The 23,164-nt window shown below is 41.8% G+C and overlaps 1 protein-coding gene across 1 annotated transcript in view; it reads right to left on the bottom strand.

The window, feature by feature from the left end:
- LOC128768282 (neurocalcin-delta A) overlaps positions 1-21,641 on the bottom strand; it is a 34,307-nt gene extending 12,666 nt beyond the window's left edge. The window contains exons 1-2 of the mRNA XM_053881053.1: positions 21,354-21,641; positions 5,876-6,286 (exon numbers count right to left, since the gene is read on the bottom strand). Of these exons, the coding sequence (XP_053737028.1) occupies positions 5,876-6,253 (378 nt within the window). The 5' untranslated portion in view covers positions 6,254-6,286; positions 21,354-21,641. The remainder of the gene's footprint in view (positions 1-5,875; positions 6,287-21,353) is intronic.
- Positions 21,642-23,164: the final 1,523 nt, after the last annotated feature.

Below are 23,164 nucleotides of genomic sequence, written 5' to 3' on the forward strand. Positions count from 1 at the left end.
CACAGGCGAGTGGGAGGGAGCAGCCATCCTGACGCTCAAATGCAAGAGCACGGTTGAAACCTTGCCATTTCTTATACAGGAAGAAGAATGTGAACAAGGGAAACCACCTTTAAATGCAGGAGGAGATAAGGATTTTTTTTCAGTCCTGCAGAAGACGAAGAAGATTCCTTTCAGACCATTATAACCTGGTGAATCAATAGCTGAATAAATCAACGCAGTCGTGAGGGAACCGATCATTTAGTTTCTTACATAACAGCCATAGACGTGCGGTGTCTTTGCTTCAAATTCACTGTCTGGCAAAAGAAAAAATCCCCACAAAAGAAGTTCAGTCTATTCTCACTAATATTTCATTGGGCCGTCTCTAACTTGAACACATTAGCTGCAGCGTCGATTCGATAAGCTTCCGCCATGTCATTCACTGCATGAAGACTTTGCCAGCTCCTTCCAAAAGAGTCAATTTTTTTTATGGCCCAGTGTTTCGTAGCGGACTCAGATCAGCCAACAGGAATGAGAGTCCTATAATGGATGAACCAACCTTGAGAAGAACTACTCATTGATTTGCTAAATCACACACATTCAGGAGTTCCTGTGACTTGAGTGTCTATCAGGAAGTGGTTCAATACCATCTTAAAATAAGCCCAGATGTGACAGCAGCGTGTCGATCAGGGGTCTCAGAATGATCCACAAAAGGCTGGCTGTGGGAGAAGGGTTTCGTTCCAAGTCGAGATCGATTTTTTAAGCATCAAAGGACGACTTCAGGGGTCTGATACAGCACTCTGGATATGAGTATAAATACGCAGTGTGATATGATCTGATATCATTTACAAAGCTGATACTGGTAAATTACAGCACTGTATAAGTGCACAACAACTCCAAGTGTTGCCCCAAGTGAGATTCTGAGACATGACTTGATGACGTCACAAGCAGAAGATCGTGTCACCTGATCTATCTGACGTCATGGTGAACAGGCTCTTCAGCTTCAACATCAGCAGAGAAACATTACATGGAGTCTGCTACACATGAATCATAAGCTGTGAAAGTTCGTCAATGATAACCGACTACAATAGCCCTGACTGAACAGCTAAACATGACAACTTATCAATATGGCAGATTTCATATATTATGACAATTCTAAATATTGACTGTCAGTATTATAAATCTGAACATATACTGTATTATACATAGATTTTATTGTGTTTTGGGTCCATTGTCCATGCACCAGCACGCCAATCTTTTTGACATTGATATTGCTCGTGCTACGTGCACGCAGACGTGCTTGTTTACAGAGTGGGTTCATCACCATGTCATTTATGGTAGTAAATGGAAACAAAATGTCTTTGAAAAATTTTATACAGACGTGTGTCAGAACCTTTCGTGATGTACAAAACCGTTTATTGAAGTGCGATTACCTACGATTTTCCCACACGTTATGGATTTACTTTGCCTTGTGGAAGCATGCTCTTTTGACTTATGCATCACTTCAACTACAAAACTGGCAGAAACTTGTGTAAGAAAACTTTTCTCTTAAGGCTTCTCTATCCAGCGCACTGGTGGGCAGCTTTCAAACAGGTGAATGAGTCAGGCAAATGGAGAAACATGAGCATGGGGGAGAAATAAGATGAAAAACTCAGACGTGACCATGAGCCTTCTCGCTTAATGCAGCCAAGATGACTGAACCAAGACTCGAGACGCACTTCAGGTTTCACCAGAAGCCACACAAAGGAGATATCCAGCGGGAGACACATTTGCTTTATGATCACAAACATGCATTCACTTCTCTCTGCGAATGCACTTATCAGGCTCAGTCCCCTCAACTTCCATCTACCCTGAAAGCTCCTGCAGACAGCCAGACACGCGTGTGTGACTCACACATTCCATTTCTTTCTTGAAAAAGGTGCAGCCTCAATGGAAGGTGGGCGAAGGGGTTTATGACAGCTATGTTTTTCAATCAGCGTGTTCTGGAGGCAAAGGCAGTAATAAAATACTATTCATGCAGCAGACTTATGTCTGTGGAGGCTGAATTCAATCATGAGGTTTTTGCTTCTCTGCTGGAGATTGGTCACAAATGTTACGCTGGTATTGAATTCAAACCATTAGAAATCAGTAGTAACGTCTGTGACTGTTGCAAAGTTTGATTTGTGGATGTTATGAAGTCAACAGAATTAAAGGGTGAATAGTATTTCCTTATTTCTCACTCACTTGCTCATGCTTCGAGAGTCACATCACTTGTTTGTCTGAGGAATACTAACATAATAGTGGCAGCCTGCGCTACTTTACTCCACATTGCGGTCAAAAGAATATCCATGGTGATTTTTTGTCCATCTACATGCTTGCTTTGGATTTTGAATGAAAATCCAGAACTCGAACGCCTCAGAAAAAAGGTGGAAATAACATAACGCGTGCGGACCGATCAGCTGACCCACGACGCGCTTTGTTATTGTGTATAACGCAGCAGCCTCTGTATGCAGACGTGTCCCGTTAGCTACATTTACTGGCTGTTTTTTCTTCACATCGAGGTGTTAAACCTTTCCTGTCTCCACACTGGACCGTGGTAGAGTGTCACAGGGGAGGTGCTCGCTCTCCACACCTCCGAGGCTGGAGCGTACACTCCAGGGTTTGATGTCCGGTTGTGGGCTGGAGCTGGGACAGGGATGAGGCGAGTCTGGGACAGAGCGTGACTTGGTTTATGACTTTGTCACAGCCAAACTGCACAGAAGCGCACTTTCAGAGCTGGACACGCACCGGGCACCTCTTCACTTCTGGAGAGATGTCACTCACTCGGCAACCCCTCCCACATGCAGCGGCCACACACATAGAGGAACAGCGCACCTGCAGCAGACACTCTACATTCACTCCTACAAAAGACTATTTTAAGGCTTGGAACGCATATTCCTTTTTCCATTCATTGTAATGGGAAAAATTGATTCAGATTTCGAAGAAATCGCTTCTTGAACGGCCGCCTGGAACGGATTGTGGTCGAGAACCGAGGTACTACTCTATATACAGAGATGTAGATGTGGATTGGCATTGACTTCGTGCTTAGTCAACACTGAACTGAAAACCAACAGAGATGTGAGAGAGAGGCCAGGGAGTTGTTGAGCACTACTTTGTAGTATTTAAGTAGACTCAGTACCACTGTATTTGATTTAATCACATACTGCTTTGGGGCATTAGAAAAATCGCCCCTGAGCACAGCATCGCAGCCTTTCCAGAGATGAACGGTCACTTGGCCACAGAAATTCCTTTGAAGGAGGATTCATGTCATGATCAACACTCAAGACACGTGACTCAAACCTCCCCCAAGTTCAGTACGCATCCAGTGGCGGTGGTCAGCCCTGCCCCACACTTCATATTGAAACCATTCAACCATTCCATTTATTTACTATATAAATATTTTCAAACTTTTTAGATTGCTCATTACTTTTATAAGATATCTTCCTCCGCTTCTAATCATTTTGAAGAGTTCATTTGACTCTGACCTCCACAGAATTTTTTTCATCTGTCGCTACTGGATATCTTCTTTCACATTCATTTGAGAGTGGTGGGAAACTAGATGAAAACTGAGACTGAGAAACCAGACGTTAGATTAGACAACAAACTAGTGCCATGTGTAGACTGCATGTAAAACAAGTGTCATTTCCGACACTTTCTTGACTCTCACATATCATAGCATATAGCATATATGCGTGAAAGAGGTCCGACCAATGACAGGTGCTGTAAATGTTGCCCTGGTGAGTGATAAGGCAGCCCAGTGGTAGAGCTGGAGTCCTGTATCCCAGAGATTAGGGTTGGATTCCCAGGTCTGATGGTTCAAAATTCAATTTTCTGTCACCTATGTGTTATGCTTGCTTCCTCAAAGCAAGTTGTTGAATATTCCTCTCATAAATACTCCTTGTCTGCTTGTGTATTATTTATAACAGCAGACGTTAGAGGCGCTGATATCACAAAAAAAAAATCATGTTGATTTTGTGTCAGACTTAATACGAACTGCTGCTATATGGAATGGAATGCAAGGCTCCACATCATCAGTGGAAACAACTGCACAGAGCCTGAAACAACCTTGTTCAGCCACTCAACCATTGTTGGGCCACGTGTACAGATGAGTGTGTTCACTGCAATAAATGTTGTCACAGGTTCACTTAGTTCGTTGGTTAATAAAGGCATACAATACCTCAAAGGGGTTTAAGGCTTCTGAGATGGAGAGTGGAAAACTATTTTCCATTATAAAAAGGTTTTAGGACTTATTTAAAAAAGAAATCCCTGTATTTCCAAAAGAGGGAAGAAAGATAGAAGCAGGGAACAAATAGGCAAATTTACTTTGTTTTTTATATATTGAAAAACACTTGTAACCTTGTAAGATATTCTTACGTCCTTTAAACGCAGATCTGGTTAAAAGGTTATAACATTTACAGCAGGAACCTGAATCTGGGCAGCTCATGTTGGTCCTCTGCTCCTGCATCATCTCTCAGGAATAGAACAATTTTGCAGTTTGTCGGTCTTCCACTGCACAGAAACACTCAGTGGTGGCTCATTCATAGGAGAACCTTCTCTCATTTTGGATCAGTCTCCATAATAATTACTGCTTTTAGTTAGTGTTCATACTGTGCTGCAGCAAGTCAGCTATAAAATATAAATCACTCTATTTTGGAGGAAACAGCGTCCTGTTGGTCACATATGGCTTGTGGTGCTCTGGAGACAGTGTCTCTTGAACAGCTTAGCCAATCGCATGGCTAGGATGATACGGTCTTATGGCACCAGGTGTCCATCCAGTCACCCTGCCATGGAGAGTATAGAATAGAGGGGCACGTTTCTGCAGTACCCTCAAGCAAACGTTATCTGATCGCAGACTTTCTGCTTCTAACAGTTGGTTTGGACACTGTCTTTAATGAGAACTGTTAAACAGAGGGTCGATTCTCTGTGTATCTCTTTATATTAAATTATAGTTATTGATATGTTTGAATGTAGCACTTTCAATGCCACCCCTGATTTCTTATATTTCATCATCCATCGCTGAATACTCAGTCAGAAGCATGAGATACCTCAATCTTCCATGTGTATATATATAGTATATTGTGATTCATTACTCTCAATTAATCACAGTTTAATAATATAAGAATATTTGCCACAAGAAGCCACATTTTTCAATTTGAATGAACTTGGTATATTACTGAATCAAATGAGGGACCCATACATACATTTAAACAACAAAATATTGTTCCTTTTGCATCAGTAAATCACAGTATTTATATCACCTTATTTAAACTAAAGCTCTTTTAATGTCTTGCAAATATTTGTATAATATATTGTAATTTAATTGTAATATATTACAAATTGTAATTTGTAATTCGTATACATATACATACATACATATATATATATATATATATATATATATATGCTCTTTCTTCTCCACTCAAGTATCTTTATCAGATAATATGAATGGAGCCTCATACAATATGTCCTACTATCCTCGAGCATATCTGTTTTAACTCCTGTTCTTAAAATACATTGTATGTTTATACTGCTCTCATAAAACGTGTGCTATGGAGACAGTGGTGGATCTGTGTAGCAGCGTCATTTAACAACCCAGTCCTGGGCAGTGATGTCACTTGGAGTACATGGACCTCTGTCTGCAACACCGTAAAACTAGCAGGGTAAAAAGACCAATTGCTGCTCAAGGGTAGAGGAGCTAATGTGTATTGTGATGTGCAGAGACAATGGGTGGATCTACTGTGAAAGAGAGGCAGATGAAATTTCATCACATGAAGAGGACAGCTGCTTAGTAAACGAATTTCTATCATATTTCCAGACACAAAAACGACATCTCACCTGAAAGGTCATGCTACTAAATGATCGGAAAGACAAGCAAACTCACCTGAACGATCTCTAGCATCTCAGCTTTACTGATGTAGCCGTTTCCGTCAAGGTCATACATGCTAAAGGCCCACTTTAACTTCTGCTCAAGTTTTCCACGTGATGTCACGCTCAAGGCGATTATGAACTCTCGGAAGTCAATTGTCCCATCGCCATTGGCGTCGAACGTACGAAAGACGTGCTCTGCAAATTTGGAGGCGTCTCCATATGGGAAGAAGTTCCCATAGATCTTTTTGAACTCCTCCATGGAGAGATTTCCGCTGGGGCAGTCCCTCAGGAAGCCTTTGTACCATTCCTGGATCTCGTGCTCGGTGAAGTCAGTGCTCTCCAGCAGGTCCTGCATCACCTCAGGACGGAGTTTGCTGTTTTGTTTCCCCATCTCTGTCGTCCCGCTTGGTTTCTCAGTGAATAGCTGCCAGACGAAAACAAGACACAGATTCAGGAATACTGCCAACCAAACAGGATTGATCATGATCACAACAACCTCCAGCAGGTGTCTTCGCTTTAATCATCAAAACAGAGAACACATGTCAGAATAACTAGCACAAAAACAAGATAAATCAAAGTGCAAAAGCTAATCCCTACTTCAAGACCATTTATAAACTCTCTACGGCATATATTCATTGCCCTATATGCCTCTGCTTTGGTTCTGGTGTTTAAAGCTATCTGTGGTAGTACACAATTATTACAGCGCATAAGTAGACAGTGATTTAATATGAGTTATCATCTGGTGATGTCACTCAATGCAGCTTTGGCACTGAATTCTATATGTTTTCATTATTAAATGGCAATTTGATGTGTCTTTTTGTATCCACCAAAAGATGGCCTGGAAATAATATCTGGGCTGCTGCTTATTGATGATCGTATATAGATCAAAACAGTACAGTCGACCAAGTCGTATTGGAGGTCCGTGCATTAGCAGTGCAGTAGATTCATGGTTGGCTCTTTCCTGGACTGAGCAGAGCGGGTTCATAGCAAAGGGCAGAATAATAGGTTCACCACGCAAACGTGTTCTTAGTCGGTGCAAAATGACCCAATGAATGAAGACTTGAACGTGTACCGTTCTTGAGCCGTTTCTGAAACATATTCTTCCGGCTCACCCCTACGAATTGTGCCAGGTTTTCTAAACACATTTATGCGTCTGTTACTGTGATAAAATGAAAAGATTCAGCTTCATCATCAGTTTGAATCTGGAACTTATAGCAATATATGAGTCAGTTTGTCCAAGGCTTTAGCTGAAAGTCTGCATCGGACAAAGTGTGAACGGTGAAGCATAAAAATACGGTCCTCGCCTGTATGTTTGCTGCATCACTGCCATGACCGAGACAGTGGAATGGAAAAAGCGGCATATGTTCAACACAGGTTTAAGTGGCTAATAAAATCTCAACATACTTTCCTCCTGCACTGACGGCCGGTTCAACAGCTAACAGAGGAGAAGCCGGCACAGCCAAAGTATATTTGAACTGAGTCACTAAACAAATATCATTCAGATTCACAAAGATACACTCCACTGAAGGAGGGAGACGAGTGCTCATCATGTGCGACTTAACCGTCGGGAGAGACCTTTATGGGGCACTTTGGCAGTGTTTGCTGTCAAGTTAAATGATCGTGAGTTAAGTGTTGCACATTAGCTCCAAACCGTTATGATGCCTTGTTATGTCCGCACAGTTAGTCCTCGCAGTGGCTTATGTCCCAGTGTTCCGTCAAAAGAAGGTGTGCTGTGGTTGTGATGGCTTCATTGACTGCCTCTTGCTTGTGCATTCATGTGTGACTGGGTTCTTTTCTGGACACAAGTCACCAACCGTTGAAACATGTATCCACAACTACGTACCAAATACATGTTTATCAAAATCGTACAGGAAACTACTCATGAATTCATAGCAATCATGTCCGTTAGCAAGTGCAACTGAATTGTTGTGGCGCCTACTGTAATAAAGAAAAACATCTGATATCTGATCCGAACCAAAATGTCGGAGCCTAATTCTGTTTTGTAAACATGACAACAGAGGAGGCTCTAATGGCTGGGTCGGGCACAATCATCGCCCAAGCAAATAATCGTTTGAGTGACACCTGGCTAAATGGGGGAATGGTTTTCACACTGGGGAGTTACATCTGACTCTGCTTTGTTTGCCGTTATCACAGGCTGATGTTTGCTTCGTCTCCGTGAGTTAAGAAATGATGCAGCCCTACAGTTGAACAGAGGTCTGTTCAGAACCTGGGAAGTGGAGATAAGGCAGAACTAGACGGGCAGAGTGAATGCTAATAAATACAAGATAAGCAGGAGAGCGTTTCCCAGTGAAGCTGCACCCACAGAGGGAGGGAGAGAGATGGGTGATACCGGAGCATCTATTAATTCACACAAGGACAATGAAATACTCTGTGTGGCAGCAGGTCACATCCAGCTGAGGATGTTATAATTCCGTTAAAAGGAGGAAATATGAGCAACCAAATCGCAGCATTGTGCAGTTTTACTTTACATCAAATGAAGTTCAGGTCTGGTGCTTGATATGAGGGTCAGCTCAAACTCAAAGGAAGTTAAATTCAGATTCACGGCTGAAGCCTGTCATGTGACACGGTGTGCTTCCTGTTTCAGTGGGGAGGTGTTGTGAAGTCAAAAATGGATCAATCAGAACCACACTTTCCATCCAACATTCATTAGAATGCTACAAAGCGCTAAACAACATCAAATTGTTTAGAGAAACGCATCTTTACAAATCATGATTCCATGATGTTGGAGCTCAAGTGGTAATGACTGAGGAGAAGGTTGCAGTTTATACCAAACCAGGAATCTAGAGCAAAACATTTTCAAGTAACAAGTCGAGAACTCAAAATGCTTGGGAAAAAAAGAACACATAAATGTCAGTGTGTGGGACTGGTGGAACTAGAAGACTGGATTTGGAGTGGGTCCTGTACTCCATTTTTGGAGATTGACAGCAGTTGACATTAAAGGAGTGGGAGCTTGATTGACAGAAACTGTCACTTCAGAAGACCTCTCCTGGCTCCTGTTGGATTTTTAGGAATGTACGATGAGAATCTGTGCTCTCACAGTTGGGTTGGGGGTGGTAGGGCCAATAGTTACTGGCATATTTTTTAATCTCAAAACAAACCTAATACCAATCTGAACTTTTTTTTTCCAGTACTTTGGTTGAGTCTATTTGAGACAGGAAATCTAACACTTTCCCACGGCTGCCGTCCATACACAGAGACACCGTTCAGTAGTAAAGGTTTTATGAGTTGACGCTCAGAAATGCTTCTGTGCTGGATGTATTCTCATGACGTGTGGAAGTATGTATGGTCATCTATAAATAGGGGCCCTGTGCTACTGTTTTACATGAAGGAGGTTTAACAGTCGCCATCTGAGACAGTTTACCAAACACATCTGTCACGCCTCTTAAAAGTTGCTTCATGATGAAGGAAAACAAAGTGTTTGGATATTTGTAGCAGCTGAGCGGCCAAATATGGACATGTTGTTGTGGGTGAATTTAGTTTGTATGCCCAGAGATGGATGCAACACTATTGCGGCCCTGTTGAGCTGAAGATCTGCATGACACCGCTGGCTAACAGTTCGGTGGCTCATTAAAGTGCCCCTTGCAATCTCATATTTGCGCTCCCACAGCCCTTTCATTACGTCAGTCAAGCTTTCTCTTGCTCGAGACCAATGCTCGGCAGCACTTAGGCTTGCTAGTTCCACAGTTTCTCCTTCTCTTATGACACTGATAACTTGATGACAACGACAAAGTGATGAGGTTTATGATGCTGACAGGGCTAAATATATTTAGATCACACTTCATGTATGGGTCTCATCGACTGTACAATGTATTACTAGTAGAATCACAAGACATCAGAATGCATTTATAAAACTTTGTAGGCTGTATTATGAATGCTTCAATGAATCATTTATGATAATATTTAACAAGAATTCTAGAGTGTTATATGGTGCAAATATTGGGATAATACTGTTATTTGTTCCAACATTATACAGTATGGTGGATTTATAGTTAGGATAAAGTTAGTATAAAGTTTACATCTAGGTTAAATTCACCATTGATACCTTATAAACGTGTCATAAATTATAATGTGAATTAGTATGATCATTCAAAACATCATCTCTTAACTCCTACGAATGCATTTTGAATGTACTAGTGATCAGTAGCAGCTCAAGAACAAGTTTAATAGGTCAATCCTGAGAAGCAAGGCTGCTGTAAAAACCAAAACTCAACTCTAAAGTTTTGAAAACTCACAAAGTTTAAGCGTGAAATAATGATTTAATGCTATAATGTGGTGCTTGTTGAGTTGCTTTAGTGTGAATGGTGACAAATAACCATGGTTGTGGTTTGTGTTCTTTATTTTGAACACTTTACTTTGTTAAAAAACTTTTAAAAAATTACTTATGGTAATATCTGTCCTCCAATCTCAAAACCCTCAAAAAAAAAAAACTTGCCAATCGGTGCAGTGTGGTTAAGGGCGGCTTGTGTTTTCACAAGTAGATTTATATTTATCATTTAATTCATGAACTCCTGTTTCCACACAGTGTGAAACATGTTCAAGCATATCCCTGCAGTCTTCATCTTCTGTTTTAAATTGCGTCCTACACAGCAGCAATTCACTCTCAGATCAAGTGATTTTCCTGCCGTAACCATAGTAACATAGGCGCAAAAATCACACAGTCATTGATGAGCTTCTGGTTGAAAGTGTGCACATCCTCACGGATGGTCGCACATGGTGCTCCGGAGTCAACAACACAGAGGTGGCAAACTGTGGGCTGTGTGTGTACGAGTGAGAGCGCGTGGGGCCGCGAGTGCTTGTGTGGGTGCAGGTATGCGAGGCGAGTCCGGTGTATTCAACTGCGATCAGCACCTGTGAGCAAAAGTGGCTTGTTTACCCTCACAGAACGTGAAGGATTTCAGATGCTGGTTGGTACCATTCATCAGCAGATACAGCGATGGGATCCAGGCCATGTAATGACAGAGACAGTCGAGTGTCATCAAAATGGATGAACAGAGTTCATTGAAATTTTCAGATAAGGATTGAGTTTTGGTGACTGACTTGTTTACTGTCTGGATCTACATATCTTTTGAAAAGGTATCAGTCTGCAGAAGGAGCAGAGCAAAGCAAGCTCCCGGTCTTTCCCTCTCACCGCCTGCCGCAAAAAATGGTGTGATTTGGTAATTCACAAGTTAGAAATTCATATGTGTGTTGAGGTATTTATTGTGTAATAAATATGGAACTTGGTAAAACATCAGTGAGGACACGATGGTTGACTTTCTTCAGCACAGTCATTTGAACAGGATTCAAGTTCACCAAAACACTAAACAGTCACATGAAAATGCAAAGTAACTCATGTCATCTCTTTTGGATGAATTTTGAATACAACAGTTCTAACTTCATTTGTTTGATTATTGACCGTGATTAATAAAGATCCAGCAGCTCTGGGACGTGGTACTGTTTACATATTTCATCTCCTTGTATAAAGTATAATATAGTATAATTTATATAGCATGTTTTAGAACGCTGTTCACAAAGTGAGTTTTTATCAGGTACAAGTTGTGTTTGGAGTCTCCTCTGGCAGACTGTCCCAGAGTTGAGGACCCCTCTGTCACCCCTAGATTTACGTCTAGATTTGCAGAGACCCTCCTGAGGATCTGAGGGTCCTGGCTGGCTTGTAGGACATCAGCAGTACTCCACTGGAGTGATGTGCTACTCTGCTCTGTCTGTGGAAACATGTGGTGACACGGGATGATTTGTCCAAAGGTAGCATGTAGATTGAAAATAGAATGGGACCTAGAATGGAACCTTGTGGCACACCACAGGTCAAGTTGGCTGCCGATGAAGAGAAATGCACTGACAGATTGTTATCACAGATTGTTAGTCTGGCTTGCCCTGTGTTGGCAGGCAGTTCCTTATTTACCGCCTCTCGTCATTTTATTTTAGTTTTGTGGAGTTTCCAGACAAATTTTTAGCATCCATTTTCTCAGCTTGAATCGCCACAATAGTCATTATGTGTGTGTTAACATTTTGGAGTGCATTCATTTGGTGCTGAGTTTTTTATATATATATTTTTTTGTTTTAGTATGTTTCATTTTTCCTGTGTGAGCATGGCCCACCAAAGGCTGGAGGTGGAAATGACGTAGTCGACAGAAGTCCTGCTGGTTTAGTAAATGAGAATGCAACAGCTTTGTGGCGATAGTGTTCATCTTTCTCCTTTTAATTTATTCCGTCATGTTGTGTTGTACTTATTTGTTCAAAAACTCCTGAGGGAGTTTGTTTATTTACATTTCCTAAGGATCTCAGGCTGCAGTTTGTGCCACGCTTCACAGCAGCTGGTCTGGAAGAAGAGGGTATGGAGGGAGGAACGTTCAGTAACCTGTGGATTGGTGGTTTGACTCCACTACACTAAGTGGACATCCGAACACTGTGGTGTCGTTCCAATGAATGGTGGTTGGAGGCCGTGGCAGTGTTTGCCTCAGTGGCAACAACTGCTGCTCTGTCACATCAAATTCTGCTATCATGTTAATTTCTGATTTATCTAACAGATTCCAAGTTTGTTTCATTCCAACACACTTTTTACAGTGAGATTTTGCAGTGAAAACAAGTCTGTTTGACTGATAACTTTATTATAGGATTATATTGCATTTTTATATTGCAAAATAAGAAGGTGCCCATATCATATCACCAGCTCTATAAACCATCTATTAAACAAAGGTAAACTTTGTTGCTCTAGGTTTGAAGTGAGTTAGCTGTTAGCCCTGTGGTGCAGATAGTCTTTAGAATCAGGAGTTATTCTGCTGTGAATGTGTGTTTGAATCACGGGTTTAGAAACAACTGGAAGTTGAGTTTTTGAACAGGTTATTCACTCTGACTGAATGTGTGGCCGAGCCCATCCCTGAGAGTCAGCGCATCAGCATCGATCCATACGATCGCCTCAGTTTGGCAGATGATTCATACTGTATGTTGTAATTGTTCATGATTTCATGCTGTCATATCTCCAGTAATACTTGCTAAAATGAGCTCATGTCCTGCGGCACACCTGACGGTTGAAAAACACTGCTCTAGTTTGTACATGGATCCCAGTACGTCTGTTGACTCGCCCACCTCGATCCACAAAACAGTGTTGAATGTTGTGTCACGTAAGGGGAGGTTGCTGGCTGCCTTTGTCATTTTTCAATTTAAATTGCCTCCTTAGCCTTCATTAGGTTGCTATGGTAACAGACCCGATAGGAGCGGAGAGAAGCAACCACACATAAAGCCATCTTGATTCATTCAGCAGTTAGAGAGAAAAGAAGGGACGAGCTGGAGACACAGACATTTCCTCCTACAGCTTTCATAATCAATTTAAAAAAAGTTACAGTCTCATCTGAGCTGAGTGGACTTTTTCAAGTCAGATAAATGCATTAGACATGACGGCAGGCGAGCTAACAAGGAGGTTCTGACTCAAGAATTCATCAAGAAAACCACAATAATCATAAAGAAAAAAGTATGACACGGGTGTAGATGAGCAACTCGGTGTGCACTGTTGGTGTGCTTTAATAGCCTTCGATGTGAGCAGCTCACTTATAGAAATGAAATCAAAACAACGTAATAGATGTGTAGATACATCATATACTATTCTATTTATCTCCCCCAGAATGAGCAATATACCTACACTGTATTAGCATATTCAGGTAGATAGTGTTTCGTAGTGTTTTTCCTCAACTGTTCAGAGGGTGGGGAATGCTCCCACTGCTGTTATGGTTTAGGTCACACGGGCGGCTCTCCAGACACTGAAGGCCGAGTGCAGATATGGCAACACACATCAGCTTGGACTACAAAATGTAGCATCATAAGAACGTATAGGAAGTAGTTCAGCTGTGCACTTACAGTCAAGAGATGAGGGAGAACGCATCACAATCTTACAATGTCGTAGGAAGAATTAAGTTTGTAAACGTTGGTCACTGCTTCTGATGGTGCTTTGGAACAACAATTGTGTTTTATGAGGAACAACAATCCCAATGAATGCATAATAAGTATAACTATCTTGTAATAAAAGAAGTGTGTGCCTCAGTAAGCTGAATGATTTACACAGAGGGAAGCTGATCTGTCTTGACTCTTCATGAGTGCGGCGTATAGATTATGCTTCATTTGTGAATCCCCAGATGATAAAATAGTTGTGTAGCAAAGGAGACAACTAACATTTTCTTCTGGAAGCACGTGATGTTTCTGAACTGCATAAAATCCAACTGTAAAGTCCTCAATAAAGGATGATCTTTTGGATCAGTCATAGTCCTGCATCCGTGTGCTCATTTGAACCAAGAAGTCTGTCACACAATCCGGACTGAAATGGACTATAAAACGGGTCAAAGCAGAGTTGAAATAAAACTAGTGAGCAGCTATTAACTGCAGACCACAGATCAGATGTGCTTCGAGAGCAGAACGACGACAGTGTTTCTGATAGACAGAAAGAAAGCTGAGCAATAATGTTGAAAGCGAGAGAGAAAATGTGAGTCAGGCAGAGGCTGGAGATGATTCTGATCGGAGAAGGCCTCTGGGGATGTTACAAAGCTTCCTTCGCATCCTGTGGTCAAAGGAAAATATAGAAACAGGACGCAGCATCATGGAAAATAACAAACAGAACAGGAAGTTGCATCACAGTGAATGTTGGAGGTCAGTCTTTAGTAAAGGATTATGCTGCGAGGATGACTTGCTGGTTCAAACAAATGTAGAATTTGCCTCAAGTGATACAACAAAGAAGAGGCTGAACAATAGCAAGAAGTCATGGACCTGACTCCCAGACCTCTTGTAACTTTGCCAAACACGATAAAGCTACAAGCTGCAAACATATGACCAGAAGTGTGTGCGTGTTGTAGAGGAACTCATGTGGGCAGTATTTACTCTGATGACAAGGCATTTTATATTTATCGTCGACAATAACAGCACCCGTTGTTAGTTCATCTTGTTTGCTCAGTTGAGCTATTCCTCTAGTTCAGAAGTAGCAGTTCACCTTCCTAACATTATATAGTGAGACAGCAGCGAGAGGCGATCAAGCTGTAAGACAATTAGAATGAATAGTCATAGAAGAAAAAAAAAACTAAAAACTTAAATGCCATGGTAACATCATTCGAGCTCATATGATTTATTTTAATTTCATATTTCACTTAAAGTAAATTGTAAAAATTTAAAAATATCAGAACAACAGAACATAACAGAACAATGAGCAAAAAAAAAATGCAACTTTTATCATTTTTTTTTGAGGGACAAAAGGATGTAATACTCACCAAAATGACAACATCAAAAATGAATTACTTGGTAATGGAATATAATGCGATTTAATGTTAGATTGTGAGGACACAATCCAGGCACGTTTAATGAAAAGATAAAAACTGGAAATAGAATCACAGCAGGGATGATTTTTTTCTGTTTACTCAATCCTTATGAGCGCCACAGAAATGCAGGCCAAGGGCCACATGTGGCTCCCCAGGCTGTACCTGGTCCAGATTCAATTATTATTCTATTATAAAATATTCAACATGACAGTAGCTCCAGAAGCAAAATCCTTCACGTTTCATTACACACCTACATCACCTATTATTATTATTTGTTGCCATCTTCGTTTGGCATGTTCAAGATTTATGTGTACACTTTACCAAAATGAGTAAAAACAGCCATTTCATTTCTTTATGTCAATAAATATATGAATTCATAATTAGATCCTACAAGCCTGAGAAACGCTTTGCTTTGCAGAGTTACTAGAGATGAAAACTTTATTCAAAATGCCCAAATCATCCCCATCATAATCATGTTATCTTGACCATTTTGTCATTTACACCTGAAGCTGTGAGTGGCCCAACATGTTCCCACATATTCAAGTGTTCGGCGTGACTCCGCTGATGGGTACGAGTCCTTCCAGCGGCCACTTTTACCTGAATCACTCTGACCTTTAACTCAACAACTTTTTCCATATTTCCACGTTGCTCAAGTGAATTTTAACATAGATAAACTGTATATATATATATATATATATATATATATACCTCAACATATAGTAAGCCAGGGTTTCGGTGGTTTATGACCAGAAATATACACCGTCATAACCTGCTCCTTGAAAACATCATCTACTTGATTTATCATCTGTGTAATACTGTTGTAGCAAGGTATAGTAACTATACATGGGGTGGCAGGCTACTTTTGAACACGCAGCTTTTTCTCAGTCAGACCTTTCTTAAATGTCTGACAAATGTAACTTGTTCAGGATGAAACACATGCTTCACTGATCAGACAACCCATATTTATTTATAAACTGTTGCACATAAAATGACACAAGATCATCACAAAGTGCTGCACTTGGTTGCAAATCACAATAAAACAAACATTCAAACTGTTAAAATACACAAGTGTAATAATAAAGTTGACTGAGTCAGGTTTGACAGCTAAAACATACAGAGCCATTAAAAACTAAGACCTGAGGAGGTAAAATTACTACTAAGATCAGCTCACAAAAGCATCAGGGAACCTTCCATTCCGAGAGAGACCACTTTCACCGGCAGTTACTGGCACTACTGTTGTCAACCAACAGTCCTTTAAAGTGCACGGCTGATGACGAATTTTAGTGTCACATCTGAGGAATGATCAACGAGTCAGGAATAATCTACAAGCTGCATGGAGCTGGAGAGAACTTGCTCACTCTCCCCTCACAGGTTACAAGTCAGACGGGTCAGAAAGAAAGGTTTTCTCCAGGGTACTGACTTAAAATGAATGGTTTTCCTTCACTGCTTTTTCATTATTTGAATTTCCAAAAGGCAGCAAGTGTGGAGCCAGGCTCAGTGGAATTCTAAGTAGCTGTGTTCGAGGGGATCCATCACCTGTGAACAGCAACTTTGTCATGTGCTTCAGATACTATTTAGATTAACTGTCACTTGTTTAGAAGTCAGGATTATGAATATTGAATAATAATAACATACTAAAAATGTCTTCAACCACTGTGCAAGTTACAGACAACCCATTTCAATTTCATATTGCTAACACAACAAGCACTTCTGTACTATCCATGATCTCTTAGATCAATGTTTAAAATGTACACATTAACATACCCATGCAGTCGACAACAGCAACAAGATTCACATGGACACACATCGCAGAATTTGAACAAAACGGAGTTCGAAAAAGAATTTCGGGATTTTTTTGCTTCGGATTTCGAACGAAAATCCAGAACTCGAACGCCCCCTAAAAAAGCAGGAAAAAACATAACGTGCGCGGACCGATCAGCTGACGCACAACGGGCTTTGTTATTGTGTATAACACAGCCTCTGTATGCAGACGTTTCCCGTGAGCTACATTTACTAACTGTTTTTTTTCTTCATATTGAGGTGTAAAACCTTTCCTGTCTCTGTACTGGACCGTGGTAGAGTGTCACAGGGGAGGTGCTCGCTCTCCACACCTTGAGGCTGGAGCGCACACTCCAGGGTTTGATGTCCTGTTGTGGGCTGGAGCTGGGACAGGAATGAGGCGAGTCTGGGACAGAGCGTTACTTGGTTTGTGACTTTGTCACAGAAGCGCACATTCAGAGCTGGACACGCACCGGGCACCTCTTCACTTCTGGAGAGACGTCACTCACTCGGCAACCCCTCCCACATGCAGCAGCCACACACATAGACGAACAGCGCACCTGCAGCAGACACTCTACATTCACTCCTACAAAAGCCTATTTTAAGGCCTGGAACGCATTATTTCTTTTTCCATTCATTGTACTGGGAAAAATCGATTCAGATTTCAAACTAATCACTTGTCGAACGGCCGTCTGGAACGGATTGTGGTCGAGAACCGAGGTACCACTGTATCATGATTCATTTAAAAAATATGTAAGATTTGTTCATACTAAAGCAAATACCTTTGTTACAATAGTTAAAGCGCAAGTACAATAAACTCATAGAAAGTTATGTTCAGTTTTAGAAAATGTTCTTTTTTTAAACTTGGTGAACATTTATAACATTGTTATACAGAGTCCTGGATGTAATTCACTGTTAGACTGCATTTATATGTAACCATTTTACAGTAGTGTTACTCTTCAAGGGACTTCACGTTCTGCTGCTTGATCATGCTAGAATTCAGTGGCACTGTGTTCCTTGCTTCCTTGTTCGGCTGATTTGTGGCTGGAAGATAAGTCAGTCCACAGTTTGAGCCACTAAGCAGCATCATATGGAATAATATGCAATATACCGTGCAATAGAAACAATGGATTCACCTCTATAATAACTAGAACTGCAATACGGATGGATTTGATCTGTTTTGCTATTTCAAGCACTACTGCGAAAATAACATTTCAATTTAAGTGTGTTGTTGTTGAGTGGTCGTATTAGACAACAACAGCAAACTTGCTATCTAAATTATAACCTTTACAACCTTTACCAACCAATTATAAGGCCGGTAACAAGGCTGTCCTTGTTTTGGTGCTAGTTTCTCCAGTAAAGTAGGTTGTTCTGTGTCTCACTCTTTGTGCCAAACAATGCCACTCCGTGTGTGTGAACTTCACTCTGAGGATAAAAAAGGACATATGTCTGTCGTAGTTTCCTAAAACTCATGCCTCTTTTTAGAATGATGTCAGCGTGAGACACCCTGCGGTTTGACCCTCCAGCCGCACCATATGCCCCTGAGCCTTCTCCATCCCCCAAGAGCTAACTTTCAGGCAGAGGACCTTTGACCCCTTCATAAAGAATCCCATCAGAGAACCACAAAGAGTTTGGCTGGCCAGCTGTCCCTTGCATTCGCCACTCTCATGCATCTGTCAGCGCTTCAGTCCCGCAAGACTTCTGAGACCTTCCCCTGTGGTGGAGTAGGACTTTTCACGAAACCCTTCATTTAAGAGGGTTTTAGATTTAGAAAAAGTTTGTCAAGTGCATGATAAGATTAGATGTCACAATAATAAAAAGTCCAAATGGTGGGGATGAAATGGTCAGTGTCCTCGGCTGTAACCTTTCTTGCACACAAACAACAACTGACGTTCTTCTTGCTCTGTCTTGCATCATCAAACATCTCTTGGATCTTTTTCATCCCACAACTGAACTTTTTCCATTCCTGCTTTCATCACCCTCCTTCTCCCAGCAAGGTGATAACTCAGCAGTTACATAAACTGCCTTCCACTCAGTCTCCACCAGAGTTACATGAGGACCTCCGTCAGTACAAGACAGGATGTTATAGATTCCTGTCTTTGTGCAGGGCTGCTGCACTTGGCAGGCTGAAGTCTCCAGGCTTTACTTCAACCCTGCGCTGCAATGGCTGTGTGTGTGTGCGTGGGCGTTGTTGCACAACAATGCAGTGTCATGGTTTTCATGACAGAAGTCTCACAATTATAACACAATCCCATTGACACACGTGGCCAAGGATAACACACCCATTTATGTTGTTGCTGCTCCACCTCACCAGGCTCAGCAGTAACACAAGGTACTTGCTAGAGTTTCAACACATTTGTTCGGTGATTATTTGGCCAGGAAAAAGGTCCATATCCTTAAAACACCAACACAACTGCCAAAGGTGCGCTCTTGGCTAAATCTGGGTGAATTCAGGACAGAAAGGTTCTGTTTCTTTGTTTTGTTCCTACTGTTGCACCTGTGTTATATTTGGACCCTAGAGTTGCAGGTGAGACCCTTGTAGGGAGACAGCGTGGCTGCAAAACTATTTAGAACCAGCCAGATCAACCCTTGTACACAGTACTCCAGGGTCGCAAGTCAGGAGCCTAGATCAGCTACACATTGCTCACTGCCATCAATAGCGAACATCTGATCTTTTAGACTGAATGAAACCAGAGGTTTAAGCCCTGGGAGAATGGAACGCAGGATCACCCCAAGTCTGCATTGCCTCAACCACTGACAAAATGGCAAATTCCGTCCCATTTCTGACCACGATTCCTGTTTCCTACAACCATAGAGTCAAATGTTAGCTTGCATCACGAACACCAGGATATCTATGCACAAGAGGCAGGCAGTGTTGTACTGGGAATAATAGTGATTAAACAGTTATGACTCCTGCGGCATAACTTATCAACTATCATCAAGTTGACTTTTCAATGAAATCTTTAGTTAGGCATTTCAATGGAATCGAATGTTCACAGGATGCAGTTGGGTTTAGCACATGTGGGGGATGTCACTCTATCCAAATGGCATCTTATCTGGCTATTTAGTCATGGTGCCAACAGGTGCACACTGTGAGTTTTAGGCATGGTCATATGGGGTGCTATACATACAAAGTGACATGAACTGACTGGCCAGAGCGTATGGAGCGCCACTTCAGAGCTAGGTCCTATCCCGTACCTCTTTCTTATGCATGCTGCCCACCGTGCGTCAACAAAGTCACTTTGGAATGCAACACTTGAGAGTGGTTGATGTTTGGTGGACAATGAACTTATCAGTATAATACAGGCTGCGGTAGTAAGGTCTCTCACGAGTCAAGACTCTCATGTTACAATGGCTGACTAGGCTTGTGAGTGATGGCTATCCCGAGAAAATCTTGCAAAGTGAAGTTCCAGCATACAAGCTAAAAACTGAAAGTCATATGAGATACCATGTCAAAAGTTTAGCAGCTGCCTCGTTGCATGTATAAAAAAGTTACGGAGAAGTAGCCTGTGACCAAACACGTTGATTTGTTCTTGAGAAAATAAAGCTCCATTCTGGGGTACTTCAATAATATAAATCCTGCACTGTTTATATATTTGTGAATGGGAGTCGGAAAGAAGCGAAAACATGGTGGGAAACTTGAGTGGAGAGCACAGAGAAAGAAGGGGAGGAAGGAAGATCCGGGCCATTTGTTATCGACATTTCCCTTTCTTTTCCTCCAGCTTGACCTAAATGTGGGATGCCATGCTTTTGTCTGAGACATTCTGGGGAGCTGGATGTGTGAGTGGAGGAGAAGGAGGTGTAGTGTGGGGTGGGGTGGTGTGAGGGGGTTCTGCCAAAGAAATCTGTGACTAAAATGCTGTGCTCAACTGACGGAAGTATATAGATTTGGTCAAACAGAAAAGTGTTAGCGGTGCATTTTCTGCAGTCTTTACAGCTTTTCCCATCGCTGTGAGGGGGTGGAGGGCAGGTGGCAGCTGCTGGGGGCCCCCTCCACACCTCCAACACTGGCAGTCTCAGACGGCGGCACCAGCCCACTGTTGCCTCTAACATTAGCAACGCTTTGGGAGGAAAAGCCATGTGGAGCTGCCCATCACCGCTGGCTGCTCTGCACATTACACACTCGCCTTCTTCCTCGCTTTTTCTCCCGCATTCTCTTCCTCAAAGGGGCCGAAAAAGAAAGGAAGCCCGCCATCCAAATTTACCCCCAGAGAAATGACACCGTGCCGCATGTATGAGCATTCATATCTGGATTCCCTGAAGGGGTGCGCAGAGGTTATGTGGAGGAATTACACTTCCCCTTTGCACAACTGTGTGAATTCTCCTGCAACGTAAACACATGTCTACATCAGCTGCTACTGGCATCCACGCCTTAGAGAAATGCATTCACATGGAGCTTACCTCTCTTGGAAGCAATGCGTGAGCAGCTCAGCAGTCCATCTCCCAGAACTTTGTCTTCAGTGAGAGTTTGCGGCAGCAGATGAAGCAACAGGAGGGTACTGAGGACAGACAAGAGAAAGAGAAGACAACGAGAAAAGGGGAAGACGAGCGAGTGAGGAACAGAGCAATGAGTGAGCCACTGACTGAGGCACAGACTGAGAACAGTGAGAGAAAGTCAGCGTCTCCTAGAGAGCAGGTCTGTTCAAAATCCCACAAGCTAACCCTCTCTCCTCTGCCTGCCTGCCGAGATTGACGTCACCACGGTCACATGACTTCACTTTGGATTGGAGGGGAAATGAGAGGGGAGGGGAAATAGAAGCCAGAGAAGAAGGGAGACAGAGAAGCCTGCGTTGCTGTGGTGACAGCGCTGAAATGATTTCAATAGGTCAACTCACAGGCTTCAGTGCGCACGCACACACACACACACACACTTTCTTATGCGCAGAGTGCAGAGCACTTCAGTCTAACTGCAGGTCCTCCTAAACCACCAGGAGGTGTCGGATCAACACACAAGATTCACACGTTAGATGTATCAGAAGCATAGATGGGCTATGAATGCATAGCTGACTAATTCATCCAGTTTATCTTTTTAACATTTTCACTCACATATATAACAAAATTGGGCAAAGATATAACAATTACATTTTTTGTGTGTGTGGGTTGCAGTCAGAATAGCTAGTTACTGAATTATTTTGACATAATTATCAAACCTTAAATTCCAAATTATCAGATTGACACTGTCACTAATAATAATAAAACAAACAAACAAAACAGAACAATGCCCAATAAAGAAAACAAGGTAGAAATAAGCTCTATCATAACTCAGCAGTGACGCTTCTAACTGGCTCCTAGAGTTACTCCGTTACTGGTGCTGGTGGACAAAACACTGATAAGCACACACATTAGTTTAGCTAGATAAGTATGAACAAACGAGCAATTTGCTAACCAACTTTAAACAACCACAAACGCTGGTGGTTCTTGGTTGTATGTCTTGCTGTGCTTGGATGGATTGGAGACTGGGTCAGTAGGGTGTACCTCAGTGTGAATGGGTCTCTGCCCATCAGAGGTCCTGACACAAAAGTAAGCCATGACAGTCACAGAAGAGGCTTTATAGACGGACCTACATTGGTCCATCCTCCTGTGGTGAGTCATCCATATAAATGTTTGAGCATCAACCTGACCCATCCTGTACTCACACACATCTGAGTCTGATTATGTTCTTCTGCATCTGCAGACCACTTGAATGGAGTACATGGGGCCCAGTCCAAGGTGGGGTGGGGTCAGCTTCACTGCAAGCAAGTTTATGCAAGCGTGAGAAATCGTGATGGAAGCGACAATGTATAGAGCACTGTCTCAACATTGGTAAGTGGAAGGAAAAACATGATATAAAGAAGACAACACTGCCAGTTATAGCCAACAGTTGTGCAGCCACATACCACAGGTAAGTTGAGGTTTGCTATATATATATATATATATATATATATATATATAATGCAGCTTAAAAAAAAGCATCCCAGTTAACACTTCTACTTCAACAAATAAACGAATTTTTGGATGTCAGCTGTTTTTCAGACTGCATTGAGTGAGTTATTTAACCCAAATATTTAACCCAAATCTTTTGTTTGAATAAAGCAGTTTTTAGATGAATATTTTTATTTGGAGTCTGTTGGTGCAGTGTTTAATCCAGGGATTCTAGCTCGCTAAATAATCAATAAAACCATTCACAAGTACATCTCACAGATTATACAACATAACATAACGAGAGCACAGAT

The sequence above is a fragment of the Synchiropus splendidus genome, chromosome 12, assembly GCF_027744825.2.
Source record: "Synchiropus splendidus isolate RoL2022-P1 chromosome 12, RoL_Sspl_1.0, whole genome shotgun sequence".
Taxonomy (NCBI): domain Eukaryota; kingdom Metazoa; phylum Chordata; class Actinopteri; order Syngnathiformes; family Callionymidae; genus Synchiropus; species Synchiropus splendidus.